This window comes from Apteryx mantelli, chromosome 6 (assembly GCF_036417845.1).
Source record: "Apteryx mantelli isolate bAptMan1 chromosome 6, bAptMan1.hap1, whole genome shotgun sequence".
NCBI lineage: Eukaryota > Metazoa > Chordata > Aves > Apterygiformes > Apterygidae > Apteryx > Apteryx mantelli.
The window spans coordinates 26628091-26650031 of NC_089983.1; the positions used below are offsets into that span (position 1 = coordinate 26628091).

At 43.0% G+C, this 21941-nt stretch overlaps 1 protein-coding gene across 1 annotated transcript; it reads right to left on the reverse strand.

Annotated features, from left to right (window-relative positions):
- Window positions 1–9735: 9735 nt before the first annotated feature.
- On the reverse strand, window positions 9736–19831 carry CDCA7 (cell division cycle associated 7). Its single transcript, XM_067299046.1, has 10 exons — window positions 19669–19831; window positions 17906–18031; window positions 17421–17531; window positions 15607–15858; window positions 15086–15163; window positions 14146–14337; window positions 13555–13695; window positions 12964–13113; window positions 12250–12386; window positions 9736–11922 (listed from the first exon to the last, which is right to left on the reverse strand). The coding sequence occupies exons 1-10, from the start codon at window positions 19687–19689 to the stop codon at window positions 11892–11894; spliced, it is 1239 nt and encodes a 412-aa protein (XP_067155147.1). The 5' UTR covers window positions 19690–19831; the 3' UTR covers window positions 9736–11891.
- Window positions 19832–21941: the final 2110 nt, after the last annotated feature.

The window sequence follows — 21941 nt, forward strand, 5'->3', positions numbered from 1 at the left end:
TGTTCTACTGATCATCATCTAAGGGGATCTGTAGCCGCCTTTTTCTGACTCTGTTCAGAGAAACGATTGCAGCTTTATTTAAGTTATTATTTGCATGTTTTTCTTAACAGTTTACTATGAGCAGCTTCTGATTTAACCTTACATGTTCTGAAGTTCAGGAAAAAAATGAAAATAGAATTTTTATTTTGGCACCTAATATTTTCAAAGTAATAGCAGGCACCTCACAAATACATCTCATGTTCCAGCCTTTTGGGAAATGCATTCTGGCAGTCTTAACTTACCTGCTTTAAAAGGACTGTCATGTTGAACTGGCTGGCCTTTTTCTATCGCTATAGCTTTTCATGTTATATTCTGCTGCTCCAATTTCTCTATTTTCCATGCATTTTGCACCACAAAATGCAGAAGTTTAAAGGCTCATAATGTTTATGTGACAAAAATCTTACTGCTAAGTACAGTATTACTGACAGATTAGTTTAATGCAATAGTATAATGTAATTTAATTATAGTAATAATGCACAGCAACAATCTTACTACTTATGTCAGATTGTGAGACGTTCTCTCTTAAAAGCTTCATCATTATTATTTAGTATTTAGGTTTAGTTCCATAGTATCCCCCCATTAAATTAATTTCACGGGTGTAGAAGAAGAAACACTAGGTAAAGTGCTTCCATTTTGCCACTGACAGATTCTGTAAGAAATCACAATATTACATAAAAACATACTTTGCACCATGAGACAATAGTCAACCAGCCTGAGGTGAAAGTTTGTAGACTTCTGGGCAGAAGTCCTCAGACTTGGATGTCACAGTTTAAAGAAAAGCACACGCAAAAAAATGGATCATTCCAGCAAGTCTGCCTTTGGTATTTACCTGAGAGGCTTTAATGTAGAGCCATTTGAATTCCTGTGCCACCCATGAACTCCTGCTACATTCATGTCAACTGGTACAGTTTAGGGCTTTGTCTTTTCAGCCCACAGCTCCCACTGATTTCAGCTGCAGATGTGGCTGACAGCAGTTCTGAAAATCTAAGCCACAATGCCTCCTATTTCTAAAGTGTTTTCTATCTGAAGATTTCAGAATTTTCTATCAGTGTTAATTTAGCCTCACAACAGCTCCAGAAAGAAACAGAAAAATGCATCTTCAGCCAGCACAGCTGTATGCAAAGTGAACATCTGTCCATTGCCAAATTCAGTTTAGCTAATAATAAAAAAATGCAATTTTTTTATCTTCTAGACAGGACCAGACAGCAAGGGAAAGCCTGGAGAGGATTTCTGTGCTTTAAAAAGGGAAACAGGGAGAGACTGAATTCCCTAAGGTCATTGAGGAAGTGTGTGGCAATGCTAGGAAAAGAACCTAGCACTCCAGCAGCCAAAATATCATCTTCACAGCCAAAAACAGATGGTTTTTCTCTACAGCATGACTGCATTAGCTCTATCATGGTGACATTATAGTGCAGAGTAGACTCTGTGGTTTTTGTGGTGATGCAGTTAGATAAGGTTAATTTCTGGCTGGCAGCGAGATACTGACCTTTTGTGATTGCATCATGGCAAGAACTCTCCTTGCCTTAATTTAATATCAATATGCTAGCTAATGTGAATTAGTTAAATCACTGCAAACCCTTGCTTTTGCAGGGGGGCAGTGAAGATATATCTGTTTTCCTGAAACTGTGGAAACTGCAAAAGACTCCTGCTGTGTGCTGACCCGCCTGCTATAAAAATTTACTAGCTCTTCCAAAGTGTTGTAAGATCCAACTGTATATGTTTTTCAGTGTATACATTTATTTAGACTCAAGGCTAATGCCACAAAGGGTCTTGGGCTCGGTACTGCAGTGCCTAACCCTCAGGGCCCTTTCTGACTGAGGAATTCATAGCTCCACCAAATACAGCACACACCGCGCAGGAGCTGGCAGCAGGTCACAACAGTGTGAGGCACCTACGTTTCTGCTCCTTTCCGGGGATCTACAACATAACTCTAGGGTGGATGGACATGTTTCTCTCCACCTTGGCTTCGCTGCATGTATGAGCTTGTGAAGGCATCTATGCCCAGAAGTCCCTTTTTGGGCAACAACCAGCATAAGGAGGAAACAGATTGCATTAGATTTCCCTACGCCTCTCCAAGACTCACCACTACATTTAAAAGCAGTGTATGTGTTGTGAGAGATTAAAATTCACAGCCCTTCTCTACTTGGCATAGGGCAGATGTTGAACCCAGGACCAATCTTTTGAAACAGAAATTTGCTAAATGCAGGTTTATTCACTGCTTTGCAATACAGAGGACCACTTGTCAAATCTGTGGTGCCTTTGCAAGCCACAGAAAGATATATAATTACACACAAATTCACTTGTGCTTTATTTTTCACATACAGCAGAACCCCTTTCGCTAGCCAGGCTGTGCTGTTGCTGCAACACCACGGACTCAGCAGGAGCCTGGACATTTTATAGAAGTGGCACCACTTTTACACCTTTATGCCTTGGTGTTATTCGAACTGTGGACCATTTGCTACCCACAAGCCTCTGCATTCCTTCAAGCTTTGTCTCAGAAGAAGAAAGAAATCTGGGTCAAACTCCCTGCATCAAAGAAGCTGGTGGGGGATTTCAGCCTTCGTCTCAGCTCCACATCTTAGGTGACTGTTCTGTAAGATTTAAGGGCACTAATAAAACACCAGCCTCCTGTCTGTGTTTTGCATGAAACTTTATAACAACAAGAAAGCAAGAAGTTGTTCCTAGCCCAAGATCTATTACAGTAAATTAGGTCACCTCAGCTGATTTTATAGACAAGATAATGTACATGTGGCAAAGGAGTCTCTTTCTCCCATTGATAATGTTGTTCCCTTGCCTATGCATGTTGGTTTGGAAATGAATCCAGAGTTTAATATCTGTTTAAAGCAACCCTTTGAAGCTACTTGCTTGCGAGTCTTTTTCTGCCTTTTTCTTTCTCTTTCTTTTTCTTTTTTTCTTTTTTTTAACCATTCAGGTGCAGTGAACAACTTTTGCACTGCCGTGAGCTTGACTCCTGGCCTCAAGATCTTACCCTCCCTAGTGTTGTCTGGATATCAGGTTTTTCATCCCCCAGTCCTTCCTCACAGGTAGGAAGCACATCACAACTCATTAGTAATTTACTGCTACAGTAATTTTTATAATTACTGCCAGGAGGCCTCATTAAATTTGATCTAATGAATAAATATTGTATTTTTCAACGTGATTACCAGAACAGCTTAAGCTGAGTGCCATAAACAATTATTTTCTTCAATACGCAGTATGTCAGTGAGTATTGATTTTTATTTTGTAAAGAATTTACTGTATTCCTATCCATGGCTAGTCAGTAATAGCCAGCCCTCTGAAGTGTCAATTGCCATGGAGCAGATGGCAAAACAGAAATTGGGGTATCTGTTGCAAAACGTAAAATAATGCACATTAGTGAAGATAAAGGGTTTTTTTGGAGGTCAAGGAAGAGTGCTCCAATGTTTGTGTCTCTCTCCTAGCCCTCACAAAAGCAGCCTGGTTTAGTCAGGGGTCTTTTTGCTTTGTTTGTAAATCAGCAACACAAAAAGATTTAGGCTGTATTAACAGGATGCAACAAAGCATTTTATTTCAGAAAACTAACACGTATGGGCAAACAGTGATGCAGTATGTTCATATGTTTTTAGATGCAAGTGATCACATGAAACAGTCTTCTAACAGGCTTAGGAAAATGCAAAAATATGTAGTGTGCTGAAATGCAAACCTGTAGTACAAATCAAGGCTGAAAATTATCTTTACTCTCCAGCATCATTTATGTTGGTTTCAGCAATTCCAGTTTTTAACACACATACCTCTTTGAACTGTAGCAAAAGGCATGCACTGGCAATGTCTTCGGATATACATCAGAGGAGTTCTGCACCAGGACAAAAACCTTGAAATTTCTATTATCTGAGCATGTTTTCTGTACCTCCAGCTGTATCCAGCTGTATGGCACCATGTTATATTCTATAGCTCCAACACTACTTAAATAATATTTTTTTCTTTTTTTGTTTTAAGTGAATTTATCTACATCAACAAATAGCACTGTTGCCCTGGGCAGTCAGTTTTCTTGTCTAAATGAGTCTTTCATATAGAAAAAGGGGAAAAGGTCTGCGGGTAAACCCAGGGTCACTTAGGGCAACTGGTATGCCTCAAAAGATTTCTTCCTCTTTTTAATGGACATTTTTGAATGAGCTGTATCTTCTCCTTCGGTTGTTTCATTTAAGGAAACCTGGAGGAGTCCTGAGATGGTTAGCTCAATACCTTCTACTCAGTCTCTTCACTGTGGCCAGGCTCTGATCTGACATCCACCAAATTTCACTGGAATGAGTACAGTGCAGTTACTGATTTATAACTGCCATCAGAACAGTCTCACTGACTTTCACCAACACGCAGCTTTCCCTCCTTACACATTACCTCCAAATCAACTGCAGGCAGTTAACTCTACGCAGGACCCTAGCACTAGATACACTTTAGGACTTGGGGATTCTCTACATTGCTAAAAGATATCTATGCAGTGCAGAGACCCTCCAAACTCCATTCAGTTGCTGCTTCACTCCATAGTATCTACATTTCACAGCACTTACATTTACTCTCATAAAGTCCCCTCGATAGGCAGGTTTCTGTTGTGACAGATGTGGAGAAACCTCATAATCTCACTGATACTGAGCTCATGAATATCTGCCCTTCCAGACAGGTTGTCAAACAAAACATCACCTCACCAGTCCCACTAATGGGCCAAGACTGGGTGGCACTCGCTGCCTGATCTGCGCACAAAAGGCGGTGCGTAAGAGAGCTTCTCTTCCTCTTTTGTATTTTTGGTGCCCTACATCCCAGGAACATGCTAACCATAGCATTGCAGAGCTCAGTGTGACTACAGGGAAAAGTAATAGCAATGGTGCCCAGCGGTCCAACACCTCAGGTACCTCTCTTCTACTCCAATGGCTTGTATTTTCTGAGGGATAAGGTTGACCTTGTTTAGATGCCTCGCAAACACCAGGCAAACGTTGCTCAGAAACTGAAGCAGACAGAGGTTTAGGTGTTTTTAAATACAGGGAGGATTTGAGTGTTTTGTACAAATTACCGAAGACAATTATCACAGGGATTTCCGAGGCTCCCTTTAGAAGGAATCCCTCCTTGCATATTGTATGGGGAGCCATGGCATGTGGGGAGCAAGGACACTCCAGAGAGGCTGACGATTTCACTACATGGCAGGGAACCCTAAAATCTGGCAGGAAGCAAATCTCCTTGGGGATCCTACCAAGTTAAAAGTGTGACATGATATCTGTACAGAGAAAAACAGAGGCTAAATTTCAGTCAGGCTTAGTTAGCAAGTGAGTTAAGCCTGACATCAGGTGAATTGTGTGTCTCATCAATGACACTTCCTCAGAACTGGAAAATTAGATGGTAAACATTGCATTTCTAGAGCTTTTGGAAACCGGAAGAACAGGCAGGAACAAAAGGAATGGCACCTAACAGACTGTGATACTCTGTCAACCACTTCCCTTCAGCTGCAATGCAGTGTTTAGCCCACAAAAATACACTTAATAATGCAAACGATTAAGAAATAGAGTAACTGTGCTTGCAAGGAGAAAGGGTGTATATCTACAGTCTACGCATACTGGTATTTTTTAATCAGAGTAACTCTTCAGAGCTATGTAGTGCAGATGCTGGTTTTTAGCCACAGCAACCATTTTCTTACCAGAGAAAACTAGGATTATATCAAAGCAGTTCAGCTCCTCACAACAAAACTCTATGTTTAGCTTCTAATACCACAATTGTAACATCACAACTATTTTCGTAAGAGTTAAATGAAAACAGAAATAAAGGGGGAAGAAAAAGCCTTCAGCGTGTTAACTCTCTGTGGCAGGAGGAAGCTGGCAGGGCACTGAGCTAGGCGCACTCATCCCCTTCTCCCTGCTGAAAGGGACACAAAAAGAACTCTGGATAAGCATTTATTTTTCTGCTAATGTGAAAGTTTTCTTTTAAAGAGGAAGCAGATTGAACAGAGCACGAGAAAAGAATTTGACTTTGGCTTATTTCCAAAAGTTTTTTTCTTCCTGATGATTCACTGTTACCAGTCGTATTCACATTATAACCAGTCTCAAAAAGAAATACCCCAAACTGAAACCAACCCCCCTACACCCAACAACAAAAACCCACACCATGAAAGCACTAGGAAATAGGATCTTTCCTACTGCTTAATTCTGCTAATAAGCTATATAAGAAGAGAAGTATAAGATGAAAATAAAAGCACTTCTGTTTGAACGTATTTGAGTAACTGAGCAGCTGACCGTATGGGAAAATACAGTTAACACAAGCAGGCCTCTAGACCAGCTGTCTTAGAGCACGTCTGAAGATGGTGAACCTTCAAGATACTAAACAAAATAGTTAACACTGATTTGGCTTGTATTTTTACTTTAGCAATATAAAAATAAAATTGGAAAATCTACCAGCCTCTCTGATATCTGCAATCTTTAAAGGTAAACTTCATTATTAATTTTTATATTGGTGGGAGCCTTCTTACCCAGATTACATAACATTTCACAGACATACCACTCACATGTGGGCATTCTAGTTAGAAGGAAGTAAAGCAAGGCCAAAACGATGGGTGCTGACAGGATTGCTTTGCTGCTGCGTGCGTGATCAAAAAAAAAAAAAAAAAAAAAAAAAGAAAAGAAAGAAAGAAAAGAGGCTGCTTACCATATGCTTCTGTTACTTGCATCTCTTCACACAACCTAGGACACCTAGGGCACTATTTCACTCTCCCTGCCTGCAACAATATTAACATACAGACAATCATATAAAGCTAAGTTGAGCCCAAACTCAAAGCTATAATTTTAGTAACATTTGGTTTCCATTTTCAGGAGTAGGTACAAGTATGAGCTTTACCTGCAGACATATTCCAGGGGAATAATTGTATGAGAAAGGCTCAACACAGCAGGATCTACTGTTCAGCTCATTTAAGTTTTTCTAGATTTAAGTGATCAGCAACCAGAGAAATGCTATTAACATACCACTAGTAAAAGGCAGACAGATGCAATGCCTTCTTACCCTACCCCCACCCTACCATGGCTCCTGGTTTATTTTTTTAATCTAACAGAACTGCCTGTCATCCTCGCAGCCAGGGCTCACATTTAATTCTAGCCAGAAGCGTACCAAATAGCAGCCAACAGATCTTGCTCAAGATGACTGTAGCTCTATCCCCTAGACATGTTTTTTGTATAAAAATCAATATCCACAGCTACTTCTGAACATCAGTCATAACAGGATTCCCATCCTCCCTTCAGCTCCCAGTTTCAGGACTCCTACCACTAGCATCAACCATCACACTTTTGAGCTCAGACATACAAATTACCCTCCCCTTTGCCCCCTGCACTCCCCAAATTTTTATTCTGATCCCATCTGCCAGTTCAGGCTTAGTTTATTTGGAAACAGGGTGAGAACTAAGGGCGATGTTCTCTTCTCTCTTAACATTTGAAGCTGACCCCCTCATGTATTTCTATGGCATAGCCCAACATTACCTGGGTATTGAAGTTTAGGACCCCGTTGACTAACCAGCCTATACTTGGTAAGAGAAAGACATGTCTTTTTACTCCTTTTTTTTTTTAGTCACAAAGCTGAGAATATGAAAAAACAACAGGCAGGGTTTCCAAAATCCCCACACTAGCTTATGCCATTAGCCATGCAATAGCTGTACTAGCAAAAAGCTAAGAGAACAAACTGGTTTACGCCAGCAGAGGTCAGTGGGTGACACTCTGTCAAATGCATCAGATGCACAGAATTATGCCTTCACTTTGTGTTTCAAAGTTAGCTAGATTCCCACATTCTTAGTATATTGAAAGCCAGTCTTTGGCTAGACAAATGTTTTGCCTTTTTTGATCCCTTTAGCCTAGCTGAGCAACTGCTACGTTTTATGCTACCATCTCCTTGCTTTCCCCTTTAAAATACATATATATTTTTTAGGTTTTACAGCCAAAAAAAGGTATAATATCCTGTGAGGTTGGGAAGGCAGAAGGGGTTGTTTCCAAAGCTAGTGCCTATTTTTAAAATTTCCATTGCACCTCTCTATACTAATGTAACTGGTTAAGAGGCTGAGTGTTGCTCTGGAATGTACAGTCCTTATTATTTTATCAGTCTGTGAAGTAACGCTTTGTTGTTATTTTTGTAACCTATACATAAAATGAAAGAACACTGCTTAATAGGTAAGGAAGAAGACAAAAACCCTTCCCCTAAGGGAACTTATCTAAAGAGACCTAATGCTTCAATGTATAACTGTTTTATTAAAAAGAAAGGGAGACAGGGAAAAAGCAGAAAACAAAGTAAATATACACACACACACACACACACACACACACACATATATAAGCCTACAAGAAGAGTAATTTTCCTACTAGTCTTTTCAGTGTTTATTTCTAGCATTTATGAATGATTGCACTGCAAAATTAAAAAGAAACAAACAAAACCCCTAGAAATTGTATCAGACGGAGATAGATCAACTGGCACCAGAGCTGAGAATGGTGAGGGAATATCAGCTCACACAGTCACTAATAAATTAACAGTAATTCTACCTCACACATAAGCTGCCGCCTTCTATTCTTCCTTTAAGGGCGAGTTTCTATTTCCGTGCTTGTTTTCAAAACTATCTGACAGAGTTGGGATTTTTTTCCTTGTGAAGTATCTTAATGTGCTGCCCATTTGCTGCAGAGACAAACCATGAGCTCTTGAACTATTTCTCAGGTTAATATCAACAGTACTTAAGTAGCTGTGGTACAGAGGCTTGGGGAAAAAAGTTGTATTAAGATATACAAAATAATCATCTAAATCTTAAACTAGAATACTACGCAAATTAAATATGAATTTATTTTCACATCACCAGCAATGTAATGAAAGATAAGTATCTGAAGAAAGCTTTTAGGCAAGAGCAACGAAATGCAGATTTTGTCATTAGAGAATATTTGAGGTCAGCTCAGTCACTCTGCTTGATGGTTTCTTTCCCATTTACTCCATCTGAATACAGGGTGGCTTTATGGATTCTTCTGCTACTATCTCATACAACTCTTCTCTCTAGACTGCGCTACACTGACTTGAAAGCAAGAAGCACAAGTATCAGAATGGTCTTCTGCACTATCAGCCTGCAGTCAGGGCCCCCAGGTTAATTCTCTACTCCAGCACAGAGCTCATGAGAGAAGTCACCTAGAGTTTGTCTGGGTGGGGGGTGGGGGAACAGTGGCTGGCACCTGACTTTGACTTGCATCTAAAAGCATAGGTCACCTGACTTTGACTTGCATCTAAAAGCATAGGTCAATATCCTCTTCCTCATCCTTTGAGCCCAGGATGGAGGCATCTAATCCCCCCACCCCAACACCCAAAGGAATAAAGGTAAGCACTTGGCAGATGTGCCAAAAGTCTGTATATGGCATGAATGCAGCACCTGTATATTTAACTTTCACAATCACAAATTAGTCATCTTTAAGCATAAGTTACCAAAGCACTCAATCCAAACAGCGTGACTATCAGAGAAAGTTTGGTCGAGGTACTCGGGCCTTGGGAGAGAGATATTCTAGTTCCACTGCTCCTCCAAGTATGACCAACTCCTTTACTTCGTAGCAGTACATATAATTGTTTATCTGAAAGGTGGCACAAATCTAAGTACAGCTCTATTTTTTTATATATATATATATATATATATATAAATATATATATATATATATATAAAAAACGGTAGAGAGGCAAAAATTCTAACCAAAAAAAATTTATTACCAAAATAAAAACCTTTGTACAGAACTTCATAGATTTGAGGGAATCTATACAGCAATCTCCATGACATGATACAAGGGTTTGCTTTTAACATAGTCCTTTCACACTCTAGCAATCAAAAGGCAAGCCCAACAATTAGAAAAATCATTCTTAGCTGTCAGAACATGTATTTCTAGAGCTCCTTTTTCATGAAATGTACCTAAAGGGTAAAGCACTCTCCACCTTAGATTGCACAGCTATTCACACTATAAAAATAGAGACAAAGAAGGGACCGGAGATTTTCAACGCAGATGATTTATGAAACAGAGCTGCATGTCTGACACAAACATCTTTTGCTTCTAAATTCCTCTCTCCTCCCCCTTCCACATACACTGATGTACTTCCCAGAAAGGTACAAAACATCAATCATTATATATACACACATACAGTACAAATACTGTGCAAGTGGAGAGGTCTAAAGCCATGCCTTGTTCTAGTGCTCAATAAATGCGAGTTGATTCTGCCTACTATTCAACTGTACATTTATTACATCGTGTTCTAAATCTTACACAAAGCTTACACAGCAGTTTCCATTACCAAACTAAGATCATTTATACATTTTGTGGTTCTCCAGATGTAATTTTCATGGCACCCTCTTTTCTACAGCACTGAGTACACAAGACTGATCCACGCAGCATACTAGAATTCTTCAGCTCAATTTTTGCTGTACTCATGGTTCATTAACAACATCATGCAAAATATGTTTCTACAATCATGCTGAGACAGACATAAATAGAAATATGGCTGGACCATTGAGGAGACCACAGCACTAACCACATTTGTAAGTGCTCACAAACTGTATGCAATCCATTACATCTCCCTTTTCATTTATCTTTTAAAAGCCTTTAGATGAGGCAATTGCTTTTCCTCATCTGCTACTGTAGACAGGGTATATGCCTCTTGAGAACATTATCTATTCATGCTTATGTTGCTCTATGCAACTGGAAGAATATTTCACTTAAGCTGGACTGTAGCTTATCAAGTTCTTTCTTTTACGTATGAACAAAATGAAAAGTAAACTCAGGCTCCTGATCCCAGTGCTTTGTCATTGCCCCTCTTCCTGATACTCAAGTTCAGCAAGTTACATCTTTAATTCACTTCGCAGCTGGCCAAAAGCCACATGAACCACTGCTCCTGTACTTATCCAAGCCCTGGTCTTGAGGGCTCCCCTCCCCAGGACCAGAACTGATTCTGCACAGAAGTGGTTCTGCAGTTGGCAGCAACAGCAGGAAAAAGCAAACTCCAGACCACAACATTAATTTAACATAGGGTATACTCTATTTCAGACGGAGTGGTCACTCCACAATGTATACCAGCACTCTCACATCTGTCACTGTCATCGCTAGGCAATCCTAGTGCTGGTGCTGTGGAAGCTTTTGGCAGTGGTCTCCTGCCATGTGACAAAACTGTAATACAACGTCCCCACCCCCAATTCCTTCTGCTGCATTTTTTAAGTCACTCAGTAGAGAACTTCCCTCAAAACGAGTCTGCACTTTGAGTACTCTATAAAACCATTAGAATAATGCCTAGAGACTGCTCTGCTGCAACCTTTAGGGCTTCCTTTTCAAACTTAAGAACAAATAGCTGTTTTAGAGAATTTCTAGCTTCTATCACTTATTTTCAGGAGGGGTCTGTATTGCAGCTGAAGTTGGTCATGAGTTAAGCACATACCTACCCCACTTGGCTCATGGGAACAGTGCCCTGAATGTTCAGAACAGCTGTATCTTTTTGTGTTTACCTTTCAAGCATAAATAAAACTGCAGCACAGATCACCATATGAATAAAACTAACAGCTTAAAGTCCCATCTCCTTTCAGGAAAAAAAAAAAAAGTTGTTGCCATGAAAGCAAAGACTGATGCTCTCTAGTTTGCAAAGTTGTTTAACAGATAACAATGGCCTGTAGGAAAAGGCCTTCATTAGACAGTTTTTCTAAGTATGATTTGCACTGAGATATGTGATAGTTCTTTATCATTTTTTAACCCAAAAGGTGGCAGAAGAAATACACTGGGTTTGTAATGTCACTTGATTAAACAATACACTGTAGGCAATAATGCGATATTGGTGAAAGAGTACGTAATTTGAAGGCAGTCACAGCTTCAGTCTTCCATTCCAAGTTCTTGTTTCAGACTGAAAGACAAGTAGAGACAGGTATCAGTTTATAGCAAAGCATTGTTCAGAAACTCTTTAGACAAATTAGTGGAGGCCATGACAATAAACCCCAGCTCAAGTTCAGAGCTCAAAGACTGAGTGGATATACCACTTGTTTTTCGTGAGAACTAGCAGTAACAGAAAAATATTATGGCAAATCTCAGATTCTAGAGGCAACAAGGACTGATCTTAAGATATTTACCTGATGTAAATCAGTGAGAGCGGGAGAGAGCTCCTCTCCCATCTTTCAGCTGCTTATCCTGCTTACAGAGCTGAGCCATGCTACTGAGACAATGGCACGCTTACCTTTTCAAGTAGGCATGGACATTGTCATAGCCATGGTACTTGGCTAGATAAACCAGGACACCTGTAGCACATCGGCCATCTCGCTGTCTGCAGAAGCTACAGTTGCAGATTCCACGACATGGTGGGCACTTCCAGGTCTACAGAAAACACAGACAACAAGACCTTTTAACTGATCTGGATTCCCAGACATTATTCACAACTGCAGCTTTCAAGAGGGCCCTGCTTCCCACTTAGTTCTACAGCAAAAATCAGCCCTGCAGAAGTTGTCTAAACAAGTACAGAAGAAAATCCAAACTTTTCAGTCTGTGATTTGCCTTCCTTGCACATAACCACAGGAAGCATTCTACTCTGCTCAACTCCTGCACCCTTTCAACAGCCCACAACAGCAGCATTTTCTTTGTTCAAGATACAGTTTCTCTCCACAGAGCATTAAACACTAATAATGCAAGGCAAAATAGAGAACACTATTTTGATGCTCAAATACAAGCATGCTTTGGCTCTTGTAGTCTACTTCCATAAATAAAACTATGGAAATAATGATATATGGAGTTCTATAGAACACAAGGTTCTGTGACTCAGTCTGAACTGATCTAGGAATACGTACGTAGCACAGCACTGCAAGGAATTTACCTGTTAGAACTCATAACTGTGAGTAACTATGCTTAACTCGAGCAGAGAGGGGTATTATAAAGTCAATAATCAAAGCTATCTTACCGGATCCAGCAATGCCGTTCTGACATCTTCCCCATACCTATTGCGAAGGCACGGCCCACAGAACTGGCCCCGTACTCCTATGCAATCAGGGTTACGACAATTTGTCTTGGTATCTATGGTTTTTTGGCGACACTGATGACAAGTGGAGCCCTACAAAGGAAAAGTAGTTCAGGAAACAAGACAATAAAGATGGCTCTTTAGTTAGTGGAATAGACCATTTAACAAGTAATCTCTTTGTCAACTAGCAGTACATATCCTGATACTGAAAGCAAATTTGGATCAAGGCTATTTTTATGTTGTATCTTCAGTGTTTGTTAAAACACTTTCACGGGCTGGTATCTCCTAGGTATAACAGCAGTTTCAGGGTGGGAGCAAGCTAACTGGCTTGGTAAAGGCCATCCTATCAATTCAGGAGAAGATAACAGATGACAGTTCAAGATCTCAGGCATATTTCTCCCCCTCCAAAAAAATCACATCCCTCCTCTTAGCGAGGGAGACCCTGTCTTTGAGATTTGACACTAAGCCACGAGCAGGGAATAACAAGCAACAACTTCACAAAGTCTTCATTTCACAAAGTTGGAATATACTTACCATGGCCCTGTTATACACTTTATCTCTCGCAGATCCACAAATATTATTCAGTTCTTCCTCTGTTATCTCCTCAACTGGACGCACAATGTGTGGAAGAGCCATGGCACCACGGTGACCTCTCCTGGGAGTTTGGGCTTCATGCTGAATAGTGAAGACAATACAGTTAGGATTAGTCTCAGCAAGAACTCTTCACAAATAAGAATGTGGAGATCCTCGAAGCAGTGCCAGAGGTTCAAATACTCATCTTCTACTTAAAGAGGAGATCATCTATTCAAATAGGAGACACAGTTTTTTGCAAAGACCTATGATATGGAGGCAGTTTCAGCATCTGAAGGGTGACCGATTAAGTAAAATGCTCCTGGCTCTTACTTAGGTCCTGCTGGAGCGCAGGAGGGAATCATTCTTCCAGGATGGGGGGCGGGGTGGGAAGGAGAAGGAGAACATGCACATCATGTTATTCTCTGTACTTCTTTCCAGCCCATGGCATATTCATAATCCTAATTAGCTCTGCAAGAACTTCCATTTTCTTCAAGGGTCAGAAAACCACCTTTCTGAGCAACCTGTAGTTGAAGAACTAGAACCTCCAAATACCTCCAGGTACTCATCAGACATCTTTCTTCTTCTCACTAAGATGTAACGGTCATCATCATCATCTTCTTCTGGTAAAGGAGTAGGTGGACCTTCAATCAAGGACCTGGATCTTGTGTGAGGCCGAGAACTGCGGTCTGGGTTCCTCCTCAAAGCACTTTTGGGAAATGAACGTCTTGGAAGTCGCTTTGGTCCCTGGAAAAATTTAAGAGCCCCTTACAGAATAGGCCAAAACCAAAACATTTTCCATCCCCACTACGCATTCCTTCCCCACACATGCCTTCCTCCTTTCTCTCCCAAAGAAACCCTTCCTCCTTCCCCTCTTCCTCTTCAAACCCAGTCAGAAAAAACAAGGTAAAAACATCCTAGGCAAATTCATCCTGAGCATTTAGCAAGCTCCAGAGGAAGAGTCAAAGTGGCACATTTGTATCTTATTTCTGCAGGGACACAATAGTTCCCTCACACAGCAGCAGAATTCAATCTATGAAGAGCTGCTCCCATCTTCACAAGGTTTTCAGGTAAATTAGCAGTGTAATGGATTTCGCTTCTAATTCTCAGCCCTATTACTTAAAGGACCTAGTTGGGCCCAATATCAGTTTTTTTCAAGACTCCAAATTGAAGGGATATTGAGGCTTGAGCTTCAAAGCTTGGGCTGTCCTCCTATCTCCAGTGTTTGTATAAATACACATTTACACAACATCTTTTGGGGTTTTATTGGCCTGTGGAAACACCTAGGCCTTTATGAAATAAATCTGTTCAGTTTTATACAGTGGCAAATCAAAAGAAAATTGCACAATGAGGATGTCTGTTTTAGTAAGCAATAAAATTCTGAACTGTACTTTGATTTACTTGGTTTATTAAGATTTTTATCTGAGAGTCCTGTTTTGTAACATCAGAATTTGGATCTCAAATCTGAAGGAAAACGCAGTAAGTTTGTACTTACATGACTGGCAGTTGACAAGGATCTTCTCCCATCAAAGATACCAGAAACATTTTGTAACTCAGCCATTAGTTTTGCAAGCTAATGAAAGAAAGAAAAAGGAAGTAGAGTCTTAAGAGGGAGTTTATGTACTATTACAGACTATTAGATTAGGGCAATTGGTTAAAAGTACAATTACCTTATAGGAAATGCAGTCATTCTTCAATTTTTTACTTTTATGTCTTATTTTTATGTTCTAGTGACTGCAAGTAATTTGAAAATGCTCAATCTTAAAAGGCTGCAAGCCTAAACAAAGAATAGGGCTTCAACACCTGGATTTTTTATTTTATTTTTTTCTAAAGGACTTATCCCAGCCTACAGATTTTCACATGCCAGTGAACATGAAGTATCAGACTGAAATATTAGGAATGTAAATTCCTCTTAATGAATTCACATAATTCCAATTACAGTTAATCTGGACAACGAAAGAGGACTGGCTAAGAGTCAAGGTGTGTGGGGGGGAGAGACAGACACTGAGTACTTGCCATTGCTTTGTTTTCCTTTATGTTTAAAGCTCTTTTTTCTAAAAACACGGACCCCTTTTCTTCAGAGTCAGAGTCTGAATCTGGAACAGGCATCAGCTTCTCAGGAAGCGAGTCCATCTCATCCTTCCTCCTTTTCGATCTTCGGGGTGGAAACTTCATAGCTACTTTTAGAGGAATAGAGCATTTTTGTCTTCGCTGAGTTACCTCATTTTCAGCACTTACATCATTCTCCTCTGAATCTGATTCCAGTTTCTGTTAACAAACCACAATGGAAGTACATAAAACCAAGTAAGTTGCTCTGCAGTTAAATACAGTTTGACAATTTTGTGTGTTGGGGGAGGTGGCTTAAAGAGGACATCTGGCTGAAATCTAAACTTTCATTTCTAAGTTTCAGGTCCTAGTGCTCTAATACACATAAATGTGTATGTGTATGTATATATGTACATATATATATGGTAAAAAGCTGTCAGGGGGAGCTACAATGTAAAATTGAAACACACCAGAAGAGCTTGGTTTCAGTTGCAGCAGTCTTAGCTGCCACCTGCCACTTGCCAGCCTAGTGGTGAAGACAATTTTTTGTGCATGTGTGTTGGACAGAAAGAATCACTTTTTAAGGGCTTTTTGCAACATACTGTACTCGGCTGGGGGCGGGGGGACTATTACACAGCTCTCCGCACAGGGTCAGTCCCAAGCTAATAACCCGTAAAGAATACCCATCAAGAGTGAGATTGATAGCAAGTAGAAACTTCCTCCCAGTGCCAGTCAATGAAACAATTATGAGTAAGAGCCCAATATTTCCTCATCTTTGAATTGATGCCGTTTTGCTGAGACTTTTATAAGAAAAAAAGAGCAATATAGTGAAGACTAATTAATTTCTTTAGTTGCAGTGAACTGTTGTCCATTTTGGGATAGGCTTTTATTTCAATTTAGTTTTAGACTCTGTAAGACTCGGTCTTATTTTGGGTCGCAGGTAAGAACAGGCTTTCTGCTTCACGTGCATAGTTCTTCATCAGTTTCAAACGGCCATCCCTATTTGCATAGGGTTTTATTAAAACGGGTATGTGGTTCTGGCTTGCCCACTTACATGTAGTTATTGATTCCTTTGCCTTACATACCTATTCCAGCTTTGCCTCCTGCTTGTTCTCTTTACCGCTGTGATTAATTAACTCAGGCACACATCCTCTTCCAATCAGATGCTATGCTCATCTAGTTATTCCTCAGCATGTTCTGAAGTTACGACAGAAACTCATCTTATGCCAAACATGGTAATACTGCTCTCTGCTCTATTTAATACCACCTCTTGGTCTCTCTAAGCAGTAAAACTGCTCTTGCACTGAAGTCAAGGAAAAGCAGCAAGGGGGATTCCACCCCCTATTGCTAAAAGGGTAAAGCATTTCCTGTGTCATTTCCTGTTGCACCGTAAGAGCGCAGAGGTGACTGCATGCCAATATACACAGAGATTTCTCTCAGGTTTGCTGGAGTCTGTGAGCTAGCACAGCATTTGGCACCGTGTAAACCAGAAGTGCAAGAGTCTATATTTAAAGAGTAAAATCCAATAAGGATAGCTTTAGGATGTACTGTATTTCAAAATCTGCATGGCAGTTTTTGTTTTGGCCTTGCAAAGTTCAGGGGCTTGGGGACTTTTCAGGGAGACAAAAAGAAACTATGGATACTTGGACTGACACACTGAAATAAAAATGATGTTTCTTCCTGACAACACTGGACTTTTAAGTTGAATCTGCCATTATTACTTTTCAATTAAAAATGTGCAAGAATTTATATTTAAAATCACAAATTAACATCAACCATCTTACCAACGCATCTTGAATCTCACTTTCTGAAAAGCCACAGAAGGATTCATCATCAGAGGCTTCGTAAAAAATTTTTGCCAGCTCTTCTGTAATGTCCGACCTAAACTTGGGTTTCTATGAATAATAAAATATATTTTATCTGAAGTTGTACAGAAAATGATTCACACTTAAAAGCACACTATAAGCAAATAGCTTTTGTAATAAAGAAAAAAATAGTTCAGGGATTTACAAGTGGTTTCAGAACTGTGGTGACAAATTATCAGGCATGTTAGGTTAGGTGACATTTCAAAGGCTAGAATAAATAGCTAATCTGCTTCCAACAATTACTACCTAGAAACACAAGTAAAGTGAAATGAAATTACAGTGCATAGTGTAGATTTGTAACTACTGTACAAAAATGTAAGCAGAGCAAGCAGTTTTAATCATGCACAAAGCATGTGGGGCATTACCAACAGTGCATGTTCAATTTTTTCTTGTACTGTACTTACTGTGTTTGCAAAATTATCAGAACCAAAACTGTCACAACTGTCATCAGAGGATGAGGATGTTTCCATGGGAATCAGTTTCATATTTCGGAATGCTGTGAAGTTTTTCCTTCCCAAACAACCTTGTCTCTGCAAAAGAAAGATGGCAACACCATTGAAATAAGAGATCTACTGTAGCATACCATCATTTTAAAACAACCTTAACTTGAAGTTTAGGATGTTTGAACATTTTAGGATGTTTAACATGCCTGACTATAAACGAAGTATCTCAAACCAGCAGAACTATCATCACCATTAAAAGAGATGTTTCCAAAGTTGGAAATGGGAGCAAAGTCTCTGCTCCAGTGAGTTTCTGATCATTATCATAGATGAGTTTTGCTCAGTATTTAGAAATACTTCTTTTAAGTCAATAGCACAAATGAAATACACACAGAAAGCACATCCTTCCCAACTCATTACAGAGAACGCTGGAAAAAGTACACGTACACAAGTAGTATCTAGAAATCCCCTTTAGTTTATCAATTACTTTTCATCTGAAGCCAAATACTGAATACATCACAGCTGTTGAGCGAAGGGCTACGAAGCATATCCACACAAAAAACAGCTTTGAAACAACAGCTTGTTAATCTGTTAATTTCTATTACAAAGTTGAAATACCTTATCTAATGGGCTTTAGCCTTTCATTTCCCAGGAAGCCTTTCTATTTGCAGTTTCCCATTTCAAACCCTAGAGTGGTGGCTAGAAGCACAAGTCTGCTCCCTCATTTACAGGCTACTCCGGCTGAGCACTATTGTTACGATCAGTTCACAGGCCCATCTTATCAGGGCCAAATATTTTACAAATATAGTTTAAATTTTAACTAGCTGTAAGTTGCTTTATCCTAGAATCCAAGTAATATAAACACCAACAATGCCATAGGAACGAGAGGGACCGGGGCACATCTGAGGCCTGGCCCACACATCAAAGTTTTACTGATGTTGATTAGGAGCATAAAAACTTCCAAAGTGTAACTCTGCGATGTGATACAGCTACGGCAGCCAGAGACCTGGCACAGATGCCGCTCCAGATACAAAAGGGAATATTTCTGGCGCTGTTTTCGGCGGTTGGGGGAGTGCCCGGCAAAGAAGCCTTGCCAGTATAGACTGGGCTCTATTGGATGGTCTCCAGCAGCAGGATCGGCCAGCACAGCTATTCTGTTAAGCCCTTTTAAGTCCCGATAACCAAGAGATCTAGGATTCCCATCAACACATAAATAAGCCTTTCATTTGCCTCACGAGAGGCCACAACCATTTTCCCTCGCGCCAGCCGGAGGGAACACAAACACGTCCGGCCCCGCGCCACGGCGTAACGGCCGCGCCGGGCCGTAACGGCCGCGCCGCCCCCCCCGGCCCGGCGCGAAACCGCCTCGGCGCCTTTCCCGCCGCGGCAAGTGCAGGCTGCGCGGGGGCCGCCCCGAGCTCGCTCGCGCCCCGGCGCGGCCCCCCGGGGGACGCCCGCAGACCGGCTCCCGGGCCGCCGCGCCGAGAGGGCAGGGAGGGAGGGGGAGGCCGGCGGCCGCCCCCGGCCGCAGCTGCCTCCCGCCCCGCCGCGGGCAGCGCCCCGGCGACCGGCTACTCGCAGGACCCGCTGACCTCCCCCGGGCTCCCCCCGCGAGCCCGCGCCGCGCCCCCTCCGCGCCGGCCGCCCCCGCGCCGCGGAGCCACGCGCGGGCGGCAGGCGGCCCCTCCCGCCATGCCGTGGCGCTGCCCCGCGGGCAGGACCCTCACCTGCGGGCGCCGGGGAGCCATGGCGGCGGGAGGCGGGCGAGCGGCGGCAGCGGCGCGCGGGGCTGGCACGAGGCGACTGACGGTTCGCGCCAAGCAGGCTCGGGACGCCGGGGCGGGGACTGGGGGCACTTTCCCGCGCTGCCGCCCGCGTCCTGGCAGATGTAGCCGACACCGCCGCCGCCGCGGCCCCCGCCGCCGCGGCCCCGCCGCCGCCGGCCTGGCGCAGCGGAGGCCCCGCGGGCGCGGGGCGCGGCGCGCGGGAGCAGCCGGCGGGGGGGCTCCGGATTTTTTTGGCGCCGTGGGGGAGGCGTTTGTGGTGCTGCAAGGGCCTAACCCTGTGGCGCGAAATGCTGCCGGCCGCGGCGCAGCGGTATTTGCATGCGGGGGGGAGGGGCGGCCGGGGAGCCCCGCGGTCGCCCGTTTTTCTAACTGTTTTACAAGGGCCCAACATGCCAGACCAGTGTATTTTTCCACCATTCTGAAGAAGAAAAAAAAATAAAAATCCCTCAAGCAGCCACCTTTCAGGGGCAGCTGGGTTTTTCTCCTTTCCTACTATTCCCTTCCTAAGGCAGGCGTTTCCTCGGGAGCGGGGCAGGATGCGGCCCGTCTCCGGCCTGCGCCCGGGTCGGGGCAGCCGTGCGGCTCCCTGTCACGCCGCCCCACCTGCGGCCCCCGCACTGCGACACCAAAATGGTACCTCCTTACCAATAACCACCAAGGGGTAACATTAAAAAAAAAAGAGAAAAATCCCATCCAACAGCACACGCTCCTTCCTGTCGCCATGGGAAATGCGGCACAACTTGCCCCTCGGCCGCAAGCACGGCTGTGCGGGGGGCCGGGACGGCGCGGCGGGGCCGTGCGGAAGAGTTGGGAAGGGCCTGGTGGCGGCCGCACAGTCTCCCCCGGCTGCCCGGCACGCGGCAGGCCGCGGCCCACGCACCGGCCACCACGACGCACGCCGAGGCACGTCAAGGCACGCCGAGGCGCGGGCGCGGGCCGCGGGAGCCCTCGCGGAGGCGTCGCGGGCCCCGCCGGCTGTGCCGTGCCGTGCCGCGCCATGCCGCCGGCGCGTGCTGCGAGGTGTCGTGTAAGGGAGCCTCCGATTTAAGTAAGCCCTTAATTACATCCTTACCTGCGCCGCCCAGCTGCCCCGCGCACACACAAAAGCAGGGGAGCTAAAACCAGTCTCTCCGGGACCAGGCCACACCTGATGGCTCTAAATCCGCATTAGGGGAGGATTGCCACCCGCATCGTGTTCAGCCAGCACAGCCGAGCATGTGGGGGGGGGTTGCTTCTGGAGTTTTGGTGTGACTTTATTTCTTCCAGAAAAAAATTACAAAATACTAGTTTACATACACAGAAAAAGATTACCCATTTCTCAACACTAACAGATCTTATTAACTTCTTGAATCACGAGAACCAGGATTTTGTTAGAAAAATAACCAGCCTTCACAGCTTTTAACCGCTGGCATATAAAACACCCTGGCATACTCATGGGGCTAGCTGAGGCCGGGCTAAAGGCTGCGGCCGATTTTCCACCTAATGCCAGGCGGAAAGGGCGCTCCGTGAGCAACAGGCACCAGCAGGCGGCTGCAAAGCTGGCAGGCAGGTGCCATCCCTGAGCCGCCGCGGCCCACTGCCACCGCCGCGGCAAAGCCGCTCTCCTGGGCGGCTGCAGCCCGGCCCCGGCCCCGGCCCCGGCCCCGTTCCGTCCCCAGCGGGATCACCAGGCTAGCTGCGGGCAACGCGCCTCGCGCTCCAGACTCCTGCTTTTAAAATTTGGGGTAGTATTTTTCTACCTGCCAAGAACAGCATGTGGAGACATCGGTTAACGTTTGTGCGATGCTGTTATTGTTATGGCATGGGGACTTGCACATTGCAGCCCAACAGAAGGGGAGGGTTGAGGAGGCTCATGCCCGTGCAGTGTACCTGCAGCGCAGGGCAATAACACGTATCTCAGCTCCTTAGAAAAGAGTAAGATTGCGGCCACTAATGACGGTAATTAAAAATTACTGCAAGAGCTGTCCAATCACCTCTTCATCTGAGCAAATTACAGTGTATTATTGCAACCGCTAGTGCAATAAAATGAAGCTAAATACATTTTGCATTAAAATAATCAGACATTGATTTATGATGTAAATTATAAATTGGTAACCTATAACACACTAATTGTTTTTCTTTCTCTTGAAAGGTGTATTTCTGTAAAAGATCTGATCAAGCATATGTATTTGTTCACGTGTCACCCTCCAGTGGCTAACACTGCTACACGAGAT

Bases quoted from the DNA above. Each gene is read 5' to 3' on its own strand.
- CDCA7 (XM_067299046.1), bottom strand. From the start codon at position 19,689: ATGGCTCCCCGGCGCCCGCAG. The intron at 17,532-17,905 runs GTAAGTACAGTA...TATTATTCATAG, and splicing joins CTGATAATTTTGCAAACACA to AAACCCAAGTTTAGGTCGGA. The intron at 13,696-14,145 runs GTATTTGGAGGT...TTCACTATTCAG, and splicing joins TGTCTGATGAGTACCTGGAG to CATGAAGCCCAAACTCCCAG.